We start from the raw sequence: 13,166 nt of genomic DNA on the forward strand, positions 1-13,166 counted from the left end.
TTTTTTCTTTTCCTTTGTTTACTCTTTCAGTCCATAATCATTTGTGGAGCTTTTGAGATGACCAGTGGCTTTTCTAAGCTTTTTCTGTGTGTTGTGTGTTTCATTACCCAATGTAGAGTACAGTATTTTGCATTCACAAAGTATAAGGTGCATGTACTGTTAGGCTGTGTCTATGCCAGTGCTCAAATCCCAGGAAGGCATATATTTTTGGAAAGGGCGAGATCCACTCATTTTGTTTAATTTTACGTTGCTAAATTAGCCTGAAAATATACCAAAAAACAGGCATGTTCAAGGAGTGTCACAGTTTCCTGACATGTATGTGTTATCTGGTTTTAAGTGCATTGAACAAGTTTCCCCATAAGGCCCTACTGGAATACTGGGATGCCTCTCTTGAAAATGCTGCCAATTGTCACATGGAAAATGAGGGGCAATCTTGTAACAGGTTGCTGTTTGAGCCTGGAGGAAATACCAAGCCATGGCTAGACTGGGGCTGGTGTAGAAACCACCCCAGACTTTTTTCCAGAATGCTTTCATTGAAATGCTTGTGTAGACACAGCCTAAGAGAGAATAATCTCTTAAGTGTAATTTTGACTTTCTCTCCCCAATTAGAAGAAGATAGTGTTTTTGATGAATCTGATATTCATGATACACCTACTGGACCCTGCAATAAAGAGTCTCAAACTTTTTTTGCAAGATTGAAAAGGATAGGCGGCAGCAAAATGGTGAAATATCAGCCGGTTGAGATGAATGTTCAGAGAAGTATGAATTTTTTCCTCTTAGTAATTTTATGCAGAAATGTTGTACTCTACTGTTTGTTTGGGGTGAAATCTTAATTTTATTATGTTACTACACATTTTAATACCGTTGATTCTATATATATGTATGCACAAACAGTATATATATACACATTTATATATATACGTGAACTGACAGATGCATCATTGATGTCATGATTGTCTTAGAGGGCCATTGCTTGATTTGATTTGTTGCAAAACGTTTGCTTCTCTTCCACACAATATGAACACAGTTTCCTAGATCTGCCTCAGCCAAAAGTGATCCCCTCTCCTGTGCACAAATGAATTGAGCTGAGGAATTATCCCGAAGTCTGATTTTGGAAATGACGTCTTAAACTGCCATTTTGGGTTCTTTCATTCCAAAGTTTTCTGGTTTTTGAAATTAGAATGAACATTACAAAAACTTGGCCAGAAAGTCAGTTTTACCTTCTGGTGGAGCTGGGATTGTGATTATGATTTATGCCAATTGTATGCCCAAGTATGAGGGGAAAAAAATGGTAAAATCTCCAAGTAAAATAGTACTAGCTTTTTCTGTTTTAATCAGGTGAAATAGAACTGGCTGAATATAGAGAAACGGGTGCATTACAAGACAGCATTCTACACTGTGTGAGAGAAGAAAGCATTCAGAAAAAAAAGCTGCGCTCTTTAAAACAAAAATCTCTTGATATAGGGAATGCAGACTCCCTCTTGTTTACATTAGACGAGCACCGTAGGAAGTCCTGCATAGACCGATGTGACATAGATAAGCCTCCTGCCCAAGCTGCTTACATCCTGCAAAGACAACACGACCACGGACGTCCTAGACAGAATTCCGCTACAAGGCCTGACAGTACGGAAATCCCTGAGAACCCAGCTATGGAAGGTTTTCAAGAAACTCGAAGGCCTGTAATACCAGAAGTTAGGTTAAACTGCATGGAGACATTTGAGGTGAAAGTTGATTCTCCAATAAAGCCTACTTCTAAAGAAGATTTAGATCTGATAGATCTGTCCTCAGATTCAACATCTGGGCCTGAAAAACACTCTATGCTCTCAACATCTGACAGCGACTCTCTTGTGTTTGAGCCTCTTCCCCCTCTCCGAATAGTAGAGAGTGATGAAGAAGAGGAGGCCATGGACCAAGGAAATGATGGTGCCTCTGGTAAAAATGCTGCCTCTTCTCCTCCCGTCCCCAGCCACCCCTCTGTCCTCAGCCTAAGCACAACTCCCCTTGTGCAAGTAAGTGTGGAGGACTGTTCTAAAGACTTTTCTTCCAAGGACTCAGGAAATAACCAGTCAGCAGGTGACAAGAACTCTGCTCTCATAGCTCTGGAAGACCCCACAGACTCTGAAGAATTATCAAAGCCAGAGGAGCTGCATGAGTTTTCCTGTGGCAGCCCGCTCACGCTTAAACAAAAACGGGATCTCCTTCAGAAGTCATTTGCTCTCCCCGAGATGTCACTGGATGATAACCTGGAGCCCAGCATGGAGGAAGAGAAGCCCGGTGGGCTGATGCCAAGTTCAGGGGCAAAAACTGTCCTCCTCAAAGTCCCTGAAGATGCCGAGAATCCAATAGAAAGTGAGAAGCCCGACACCAGTGCTGAATCGGATACAGAACAGAATCCTGAGAGGAAGGTAGAAGAGGAGGGAGCTGAGGAATCCGAATTTAAGATTCAGATTGTTCCCAGGCAGAGGAAACAGAGGAAGATTGCTGTCAGTGCTATCCAGAGAGAGTACCTCGACATTTCCTTCAACATCCTAGACAAATTGGGAGAACAGAAAGACCCAGGTAAGCTCGTCTCTCTTCTTTCTCCCAGCCTTACATTCAAGTTTGTGCATCTTACTTGTTAGGGTCTTGGCACTGACTATGCATCAAACTCTCAATCTTATAATGTCAGGGGTTGACATTATAATTGCTTCATAATCACTCCGAATCCTTCCTGCTTACTACAGCGTGTTGGATTCAGATGTGGTTATGGAGCCAGATTCTACTGGCTCCATAAATGTTGCTGTATTTGTTGTTTCCAGACTCTATAGTCAATTCTTCACCATCCTTGTCAATAAGAAGCAACAGTTAATTCATATCAAGATATTCCAAATATTATTTTAGCCTTCCTCAAACAGCAATAGTCAGCAATTAATTTGAACTCTTTTTGCTTTCCCTTTTTTTCCCTGCTATACTTTACTGAGCGATGATGTAGTCCAAAGGAGGAACAAACATGAAGGACTAAAATAAAGCAAGAGTGCTTGGAATGATTAAGAATTGACTGTATAATCATGTAGGATCTACAGCTGAGTATGTATTCTAACTAAATATCAGCAGTCTGGTGGACATTGTGTGCCTTCAGGAACCAAAAAATCCCAGTTGAAACCTAGACACTAGTCCATGGACACCACTTGATGGTGATGTTGTCACAGTACACGGATTTCCTACCTCAAGTGCCATTTCTTGTTTTCCTTGGAGGCACTGTTTCTAAGAAAGATAACTTGAAAAAGTGGCAAGCTGATAATCCACCTCATCCTAAAACACAGTCTTTTGCAGTATTACCATAATACTGATCAGAATGCTTCTTCATTTCTCAGCTCAGATCTGAAAAAGAAAAGAATGTGACTCTTTAGAAAAAGTGAAATTGGCTGGGGATGATTATTTTAGTCGATTCCTAGACTATAGAATGTCAAGAACTGGCAAAGATCTTGGAGACCTCTAGTGTAACCCCTCATTTTCTACAAAGGATACTGACACTCTGAGGAGGGGATGTGCCTTGCCCCAGGTCACATGGCCAGGCAGAAGCAGGGCCAGGACTGTTCTCCCGATTGATTCTAGTCCTACTTCTCCCACTACTCCACACAAAAGCAACTCCTAAGAGAATGGCCTCAGCTCTTTTACTTGCCCCAGGCATTTCCTGAGGTTTCCAGCTTTCCCTACCTCATAGGACAGAGCTGTGTCTCCCGAAGGTGCTGCAAAAATCTGTCCAATAAACATTAGAGTATTTGGAAAGGGTCATGCTCCAGCCAGGCAGGGTGAAGAAAAAGATGCTGGTAATAATAAGGAAGTTTAAGAAGGTTTCTAGGGAAACTGGGATACCTTTTTATTGTTTGGAACCAGGAAAACTGCTGCATATAGATGGAGGAAAGCATTGACTCTATAGACTTGGGTATATAAGATTATAGAGTGGGTATAGAGTGGGTATATAGATATAGAGTGGGTATATAAGATACCATATAAGGTCTAGGGTGGGTATATATGATATGCAGGTTGTATATAGGTTGTAGTATGTATGTTTGAGTGTGTATGTGTGTTGCCTTTTCTATTCATTCTTATGTCAGATTGTTCCCCAGGCTACCAGGGAGGAGAGTGGTTTTGTATTGACACATTTGTTACCAGAACAAGAAGAAAGTATCTGACAATTATGATAATATGTCTTTAAAATTTTTATAGTATCTGTTATACTGTCATAATAATTTAAAATCTGTATAGTGTCTCATCTTCCACAGACATACAGATCTCCTGCCCTTCCTTGCTGGTGCTGGAAGGAGGCCCGTGTGCTCAGAGGGAGACTCAGCCTTCTCCAGACCTTCTTGCTTCTATCAGCTGGAGTCAAGGGATGCCCAGATATCTATGCCTCCTAATCCTTCCAAACTCATAGCCTTGCCACTGCTAATTGCCTTGAGTTCACCAGGTCTGATCGCATTGTACACTTTCTCTCTGTTCACGTCAGTCCCTGCAAGAAGCCCCAGGACACCCTTCATCTCCCTCAGTCTAATTTCCATAAAGTTTTTCACATCTCCTGTTCTGAACCTTTTTCTTACCTTATCTCAACTCCTGAAACCCTTCCTTGGTCAAGAATTCTTGGTCCTCCATGAGCAAAATTCCTTATGTGCTCTCTCCTCTGACTGTTTCCTTTACCTCCTTGGTCTGATGGAAACCCAGCTGTCCCCTGAGGACATTGCTTTCCCTACAGCCCTTGTGCCCTTGGGCTTGGGCAAGGGGGTAGGCATCTTCCTTGCTCATCATTGTCCCTTTCAGACCATTCCCACCTTGTCTCTAAAAACATCCAGCTCTGAATCTCATATTACTAACCCCTGACTTTCTCATTTGTTGACAGTTTTGATTCCTGGCTCTTTTTACTCTTTCCTCAATTATTCCTGTCTTAATTTTTATTGATTTCAATATTAGTGCAGATGACTTTTCCGACAACTCCGCTTCTCAGTTCCTTGAATTCATCTTCTTCAGTGACTTTTTTTAATCCTCCACTCTAGCTCGGCTACTCAATATCACAGACCTTGTTATTACCAATAACTGCACCCTTTCCATGATGTCAGTCTCATGTCTCCCATTCTCTGATTACCATTTCCTCTCTCTCTGGACAACTGTATTGATCCTACTATCTTTCACTGTTGCACCCCTACTTCATGTCTTCTCTTCCTTACTCAAGTCAATCAGTATAACTCTCCTTGCCTACACCTTCCTTGGCCTTTGCTTTTTCAAATTTGCTTGGCTGAACAAAACCCTCATCAAATCTGCCTTTCCATCTACCAGCAACTGTACCTATCAGATGAATGTGACTGGAGAAAAACACAAGACAATATTGACAGTCGCATTTTAGATTCATGACTGTGAACCTCAACTGGGTCCTTAAAGCTGCCTGGCAATCATACCATATTTCTCTGGGCCATTCATGTTTCCATTCTCCTCAGTGACTATTTCATAGCTACTTTTCTTTCCAAACTTTCAGTAACTCTTCCTATTTGACGTAACCGGAAGAAATTTCCACAGCCTCCTACACCTTATCTGTCTACCTTCCATCATCTGCGCTTACATACCTGGCCTTCCTGCCTGGTGCTACAGGTGAACTGTCTGTGTTCCTGTCTAAAGCTAGCCTTTCCACATGTGGACAAGATTCTATTTCTCTTGCCTACTCAAGGGTATAGACCCAGAAATTCTCTCTTCTTTCTCCTCCCTTAGTTTTTTCTTTCTAAGGTATCTTTGACTTATTTCTCTCTCTTAAAAAAACAAAAAGCTCTTGATCCCAGTTCTCCCACTTATTATCCCATTTTGCTCCTCCCCTTTTAGCAAAACTTAAAGAGTTGTTCATACTATCACTATCTCCAATTTTCTCCCATTCTATTCTTTTTCTTTTTTTTTTTTTTGGTGAGGAAGATTGGCCCTGAGCTAACACCTGTGCCCATCTTCCTCTATTGTGTATGTGGGATGCCACCACAGCATCGCTTGATGAGCGGTGCATAGGTCTGCACCCGGGCCGCGGAAGCACAGCACCCAAACTTAACTACTATGCCACCGGGCTGGCCCCCCATTCTATTCTTTCTAAAAAGAATTCATCATTTCTATGAATCTTTCATCCCCAGTAGTTCACCCAAATTTCACTTGACAAGGTCACCGATGACCTCCACTGCTAAATCTAATGGTCAGTTCTTAGGTCTTATCCTCTGACATGTCTACAATATTTGAGACAGTTGATCACCCCCACTTCACTTGGCTTCCAGGATACCACACTCTCTCCATTTTCCGCTTATTCAGTGGTCACTCTTCAACATCTTTTGTTGGTTCCTCCTTATCTCCCTAATGAGGGAGTGCCCTAAAGTCTCTGTCTTTGATCCTTTTCTCAGTCCTCTGTCTACACTCTTGGTGATCTCACCTAGTTGTATGGTTTTACATATTATCTGTATGCTGAGACAACTCTATCAGTTACCTGTTGCTGGAATAATGCTATGTAACAAATAAGCATAAAGTCTCAGCAGCATACAATAATAAGCATTTATTTAATTTTGAGAGTCGATTGATCAGTGTGGATTGGCTAATCTAACCTGGGCTGGGTGGCCAACTTTTTCCTGAGACCCATGAAGCCTGGCTGTTCTTCTCATGGTGCTGGAAGAGGCACGAGAGAGCAAGCCCCATTGCACAGGCGCTTTTCAAGACTTTGGCCATTGTCATGCCTGTAAACATTCCATTAGCTAAAACAGATCACCTGGCTGAACCCAAAGTCAAGAGGGGAAAAGTACTTTGCCTCTTTAGAGGGAGGAACTTTTAAGTCTCATGGCAAAGGGAGGAGTAAAGAATTGGAGCCACATCTCTCAAGTATTGCATGGGATGTACTACACTGAAAAGTTATTTGTTTTTTATATGAAATTGAATCTTAACTGGACACCCTCTATTTTATCTGGCCACCTTAATCTAGCTTCAAAAGATATCCAGAATCGGGCTCCTTCTCACTGCCTCCCCTGCTTCCTCCCTGGTCTGAGCTACCAACACCTCACCTGGCTCAATTGCTATAGTCTTCTAACTAGTCCCCTGCCTTCTACCCCGATTGCATCCATATCTTCCTAACACAGCCGCCAAAGTGATCCTTTAAAACATGAGGTTATACCATTCCTCTGCCTAAAACCCTCCACTGGCTCCCCATTTCTTTCAGAGTAAAAGCTCAAGTCCTTTCAATTCCTAGAATGCTTTACGTGGTCCTGATTCTCATTAGCTCTCTGACTTCATTTTGCACTGCTCTCTCCACGTCTTCTACTCAGCCACAGTGGCCTCTTGCCATTTCTTGAACACTCCCTACATAGTTCTACCTTAGGGCTTTTACACTGGCTGTTCCCTCAGGCTGAAACTGTCTTCCCCAGATATCTGCTTGGCTCAGGCAGGCTTTCACTGCTTTTAATTATTTGGTCAAATATCAGGTTCCCAATGAGGCCTGAACTACACCCCACCTTTCCACCCCTACCTGGCATCTTGGAATCACTTTCTCTTCTCTATTTCTCTTCTACAAAGAATTACTCTTCTAACCTACAATAATTTATTTACTTGTATGCATATTAATTATTGTCTCTCTCCCCCCACTAAAATGAAAACTCCCAAAGGCAAGGATTTTTGCCTGGTTTGTTTGCTGATTGTATCCCAAGTGCCTAGTAGAGTGTTGGCAAATATTTGATGAATGAATGAATTAATAGTATGACATTTTCTGCACATCAGTATAAAAAACTGAATAGAAATATTTTAAGCTGAGTATATAGCTCTAATCAAATATTTGTTGTCTGAAACTGTATACAAATGGAAGCCTTCATAAAATGATTTAGGACTGAGCAAAAATTGCCTGGCTTAAAGAACCTTGGAACACTAATGATTATTAACTATCTTATAGTAATGACATTTCTTTAAAATTAAAGATACACCAAGAATTTAATAAGCATACCAAAACTCTAGAAGTCTCAATAATCTTTCAAAGAATTCTTGAAAATTAGCTTTAAGCTTTCTCATTCTACATCACTGGTGGGATTATTATGCCATAGTAGCAGCATACATAAAATAGAGGCAGATAAAGATAAGAGAGATAATTATGCTTGTTTTTAACTAGTGGTTTGGGGAGAATACCTAAGAGAAAAAGAATAACCTAATCTTTAATATCTTAATGGCTGAGGTAATTTAAAATGGGTAGTTATTTTATGCTTTATTAAGGAGAGTTCAGGAAACACTGCAACAGTTATACTTTTTTTGTTATCAAGAAATTATTAATCTGGCAATCATATCTATTCAGAAAGCCCTCTGAGAATGAAAAATAGACGTTACAAAATCAATGCTTAAAAACTTTTCTCCCAGGCTCTCACCTAGGATCTATTTTACTTTTATTTCTGACAGTTTAACAAGTTTAGTGATCATCCAATAATAGAATAGTATCTGCATACTTAAATTCTAAGTATGTATGAATGTATGGTGACTTGCTCTGTGGCAAGAAGAAACAATTGACAATACGAAAAGGATGAGACAGAGACATTATATAAAGGTGAAGAACTTGAAGCCATTTAGGGTGGACATCCCCGAATTACAGTGTGGTGTAATCATAGAAGCCCATAATGTTAACTCCAGGCTGCTCACTGTGTTCAATATATAGTGTTGTTTAAGATGGGAAGGAGGTTTGTAAAGAATTTTAGGGGGTTTGCTATGATAAACCATTAACTTTTCAAAAAGTGTTAAAGGATAATCTTTACCTAGAATAATGTGGGACAGCTTGTTTTTCATTACTGATAGATTGACAATATTATATGCAGAAAATAGTTCACCTTAGATACGTTTGTCAAATAGAAGAAGCAAATGATAAAGTCTTTTCTCCCTCAACTAATAAAATAGAAAATTTGAGTTAACATTATTTATTTGAAATTAGATACAGTCCCTGCTCTTAAATTACTTCTGGTTTAGCAAAAGTTATAGACAAGTAAATAAATAATTACATTATAGTGTGTTAAGTTTGGGAAAGATTAAGGACAGGGTGCTCTGAGGTTATATAAGAGGGTCACCTGACCCAGTTTTTTGTTTGCATTTTTTTTCGGTGGGGGGGTGGGGTGGGGAGTGGTCCTGGAAGCCTTCCTGGAGGAGGAATTGTCTATATAAATTGAGATTGTAAATGAGGAGTAGGAAATTGCCAGACAAAGGTGGAGTGGTGGAATGATACAGGTAGAATGAACTGTAAGCATCTTTAGGTATTAGATGAAAAGAAATTCAGTTCTGGAAAGGTTAAGTGACCTGCTCAGGGATATGCAATGTGAGCATGCCAAGCTTTAGCTTTGTAATTGTGCTCCTGTTCATCTCTGAGAGGCATAGCCACAGAGGCAGAGTGTAATGTCCTCTCTGTGAAACTTTGAAATCTGTGTATCTGTAATTCCATTAAAGTAATTCGTAGGGCCAAAAAGTATGTAATTATTTGAATGGATGTATTAGGCAAGAGGGGAAAACATATGGAAAACTTTCTTGAATTTGCTTTTAATCAATGTCCTGAGTTTTAAATAATATTCTGTTTGTAGATCCCTCTACTAAAGGACTTTCAACTTTGGAAATGCCACGAGAATCCTCGTCTGCCCCTACATTAGAAGCAGGCATGCCAGAAACAAGCAGCCATTCCTCAATATCAAGTAAGATTTCCTTTGGTGATCATTTCACCTGTACATTGATTTTGGAACATTATCTGCGGCATTGTTTTCAGTTTTCACATTCTTGGTATTTTTCTTTTTTTAATGTTGTGTTAGCTTCCTAGGTGACATTATGTTATATGTTCTCAGAGACCCTGAGGCATAGGCCCACATTTGTCAACATCTCAAGTGTTTGATAAATCAGTATGATTACTGATTGGCCAAGAATCCTAATTTGTTACGGAATAATCACTGAATTTCATAATTCAATAAAATAAGAATTATATATTACTAGCCTAAACATAAAACATGGAACTGGTTTTGGGACAAGTGAAAAGCATTGTCTGTGACAGAATTTTACATGGAACAGCTGTGTTTAATTTGAATCACCTCCATCGTTGACAAAATTTTATCTAGGTTATCATAGAATAAATGTATCAGAAATATCATGATCCTAAAGTCATGACTGAATCTAGCCCTTTTGGATCAGAAAATAAAAATGGCATGAAATTTTACAGGATCTATAGGAGGCAACTATTTTGAAACTGCCTTCTGTTGTTGGGGGTCCTAGATTTTGCCCATGAGGAGCTTGAGTTCCACTGAGGTGAAGATAAGGGTGTCCACCTGGCTCAGTGGAGTCAATAAAGAGACTTGAGCAGGGGAAATTCTCAGCAGGGATCAGAGATGCAACTCTGCACAGGAGTTGCACAGAGGTGCAACTTCTGCAAAACCTTGTCACACATGCTGGTATATTTTGTGTTCCATGTGGACGCTGCCTGAAGAGCTAGTTAATTTTCATTTGACCATCTTTTGAAATGAGGATGATCCTGAAAACGAGATAAAGATCTTAAATGCTGGACTGGTAGTATGGAACAACATCATCGTCTTCATCATTCATTCATTCATGCATTCATTCATTCAGCACTATTTATTAAGTATCTGCTGGGTGCCAGGCACTGTGCTTGGCACTGGGGATGAAAAAACGAATAAATAAGACACCCCTTGTTCTCAAGGAGTTTACAGTCATAACAGGAATAATAGCTACCATTTATTTGACACTTACCATGTGCCAGGCACTGTGCTAAATGGTTTACACACATTGTTATCTTATTCAATCTTTACATCAGCGCTGCATGGTAGATATTATTGACCCCATTTGATAGACTAGGAAAAAGAGGTTCAGATAGGCTAAATGACTTGCCTAAAGTCATACAACTACTAAGTGATAAAGTCAGGAATTAATACGAGGTTTGTCTGATTTTCTAGCCCATGCTCTTTTTTGGTATACCACACTGCCTTAGAATAATTCAAATTCAGTTATAGTAGAGACTATAGAAATTCTAAGAAAGTGTTTCCAAGTGACAGTTACTTGCCTTTTTGGTAGCAAAGAAGAAAGCCTAGTTCTGAATCAACTTTTTCTTTTATCACTAAAGTCTGATAACATGATAAAATGCCCATATTAGGTCTATGTACTAAAATCATGAAAGCATATTCTCTTCCTAATTTGCATGATCTAAAAAAAAGTGAATTCTAATTAGAAATTAGGTGTAATTTGAGATAGGATGACTACGTCAGTTTGACTTCAGTGCTAGTTAAACGTATCATAAAATAAATGTATCACATGTGTCACGATCCTAAAGTCATGACTGAATCTAGCCTTTGTGGATTTAGCATAGCGCATCATTCGATTTCCGCCTTCCTCCTCCTCACCATTAAAAGCATGTATGGGGTAGCTCTTTGTGGTGTGTTCTTGGGGGCATTATGCGAGGCACCTTACACACTGAGCTAAACAGTGAGGGTTTGTACTATCAGGGAATTCTGCTGTCTTTACAAACAACTGAGAATTGGAGAAATTATTCATACACTAGAGGTTTTAAATCCTTTGAGCCTACTAATTTCTAAATTTGTTAAATCTTCTAAATTATATCTGCTTTTGAATTTTACTTGAAGTTGCACTTTTCAAATGAGTCATAAAATTGTAAATTTTACCAATCAACAACAAGAATCAGAGATTTTTCACATTGGTTTGTGTAGTCATTTCTGTGAATTCAGTTAACATGGACTCCAAGACACAAGAATTCTCATCACACCCTCTCTTTTGATCAGTTTATTAGCTGATTATTTTGTAGCTAACCATGCCGTGACCACCATGAATTGAACAGCATGCTTATTACATTAAAAATAATGTTATAATTGATTTCACATCTCACCAAACTGCTGCCTTGGTATCATGATTGTGAAACCTGTGTATAACATTTAAGATTTTCCAGGGGCCATACAATCATCCTGGTTTCTACCATTCCCTTCTAGGGCATGTAATTGAGAGCTTCAGTTTCTGAAATTGTCGTTAGAGTGAATAACCAAAAGTTCTCAAGTATCTAGGTGTTTGGGATCATGTAGAAAAGGCACATCAGTGTTGCTCTGGTTTCCTCACTGGGCTGATGGCAGGGATTGGTGGGACTGCTTGAAGAGGAATAGGAGGGTAGGAGGCAGGTTGCTTTCTCACTTAGCAGTCTACTGGCAGAAGTGCTTTTCATTGTTTTTCTGGTTTGGAAATGCTTATAACTTGACATTTCATTGGTGGGATATTTGTCAATACTTAATTGCAGGATAAAAATGTTACCACTATTTTCTAAAACAAAGATGTGTACTAGAATATGCTTGTGGAATGTTATTCGATTCACATTTTTCAAACAGTAGGTGGAGGCTCCTACAGCGATTGGAAACAGCACTGACTTTGGAGTCAACATGTTTTGGTTTTATGGCCACCTCATTTGCTGGTTGGTTCCAAGTAACAATTTCATTTGCTTCAATTTCTCTCTCTAAAAATTGGGGTTGATATGTGTCATCCTACTCCAAAATATCCATGTACACATACACACATACACACACACACACGGGGACCTCATGGGGATATAATGGAGACTGAAACTATGTATGCACAAGCTCCATTAAAGAAAGTTAAGCTATAAATTCAAAGTATTATCTGTCAAATCCTTTTTGGAACAAGGCAGAGTATATAAATAAAAAAGTAAATGAAAATAATCATATTGTTGTAACTGGAGTAAATATTTACAGGCTACAGATAAGTGCTCATAGGCATTGTTTCTATCTTTACTGAGGGAAGAAAGGCACCTAGAATAGCACCGTGCATTAGTTTTTCATTTGGACAGGAGCATACAGTTTACCAAACAATTACAAATAGCCTATAAGGTTCAATGAAGATTTTACATGGATGTGTAGCGCCTTTGTGTGCTGTGGAAGTTTATTCCCCCTAGTAATCATCTCCTAATTTCCTCCATATAGCTCAGTATAGGCAGATGAAAAGGGGATCCCTGGGAGCTCTGACAATGAGCCAGTTAATGAAGCGACAGCTGGAACATCAGTCTAGCGCCCCCCATAACATCAGCAACTGGGACACTGGTGGGTCAAGCTTTTTCTTCTTGTTTTACCTCTCAGATTAGCTAATGCCACTTTCTCTGT

At 39.6% G+C, this 13,166-nt stretch overlaps 1 protein-coding gene across 5 annotated transcripts in view; it reads left to right on the forward strand.

The window, feature by feature from the left end:
* The window catches only part of UNC79 (unc-79 homolog, NALCN channel complex subunit), a 225,517-nt gene that overhangs the window by 149,829 nt on the left and 62,522 nt on the right, over positions 1 to 13,166 (forward strand). For 4 of the 5 annotated variants that reach the window (XM_058567601.1, XM_058567600.1, XM_058567604.1 and 1 more), the window contains 4 exons: positions 610 to 759; positions 1,339 to 2,559; positions 9,579 to 9,686; positions 12,990 to 13,106. In XM_058567601.1, coding sequence (XP_058423584.1) covers positions 610 to 759; positions 1,339 to 2,559; positions 9,579 to 9,686; positions 12,990 to 13,106 — 1,596 coding nt within the window. The remainder of the gene's footprint in view (positions 1 to 609; positions 760 to 1,338; positions 2,560 to 9,578; positions 9,687 to 12,989; positions 13,107 to 13,166) is intronic. The other variant, XM_058567603.1, reaches the window with a different exon arrangement.

Source organism: Diceros bicornis, chromosome 24 (assembly GCF_020826845.1).
Source record: "Diceros bicornis minor isolate mBicDic1 chromosome 24, mDicBic1.mat.cur, whole genome shotgun sequence".
NCBI classification, from domain to species: domain Eukaryota; kingdom Metazoa; phylum Chordata; class Mammalia; order Perissodactyla; family Rhinocerotidae; genus Diceros; species Diceros bicornis.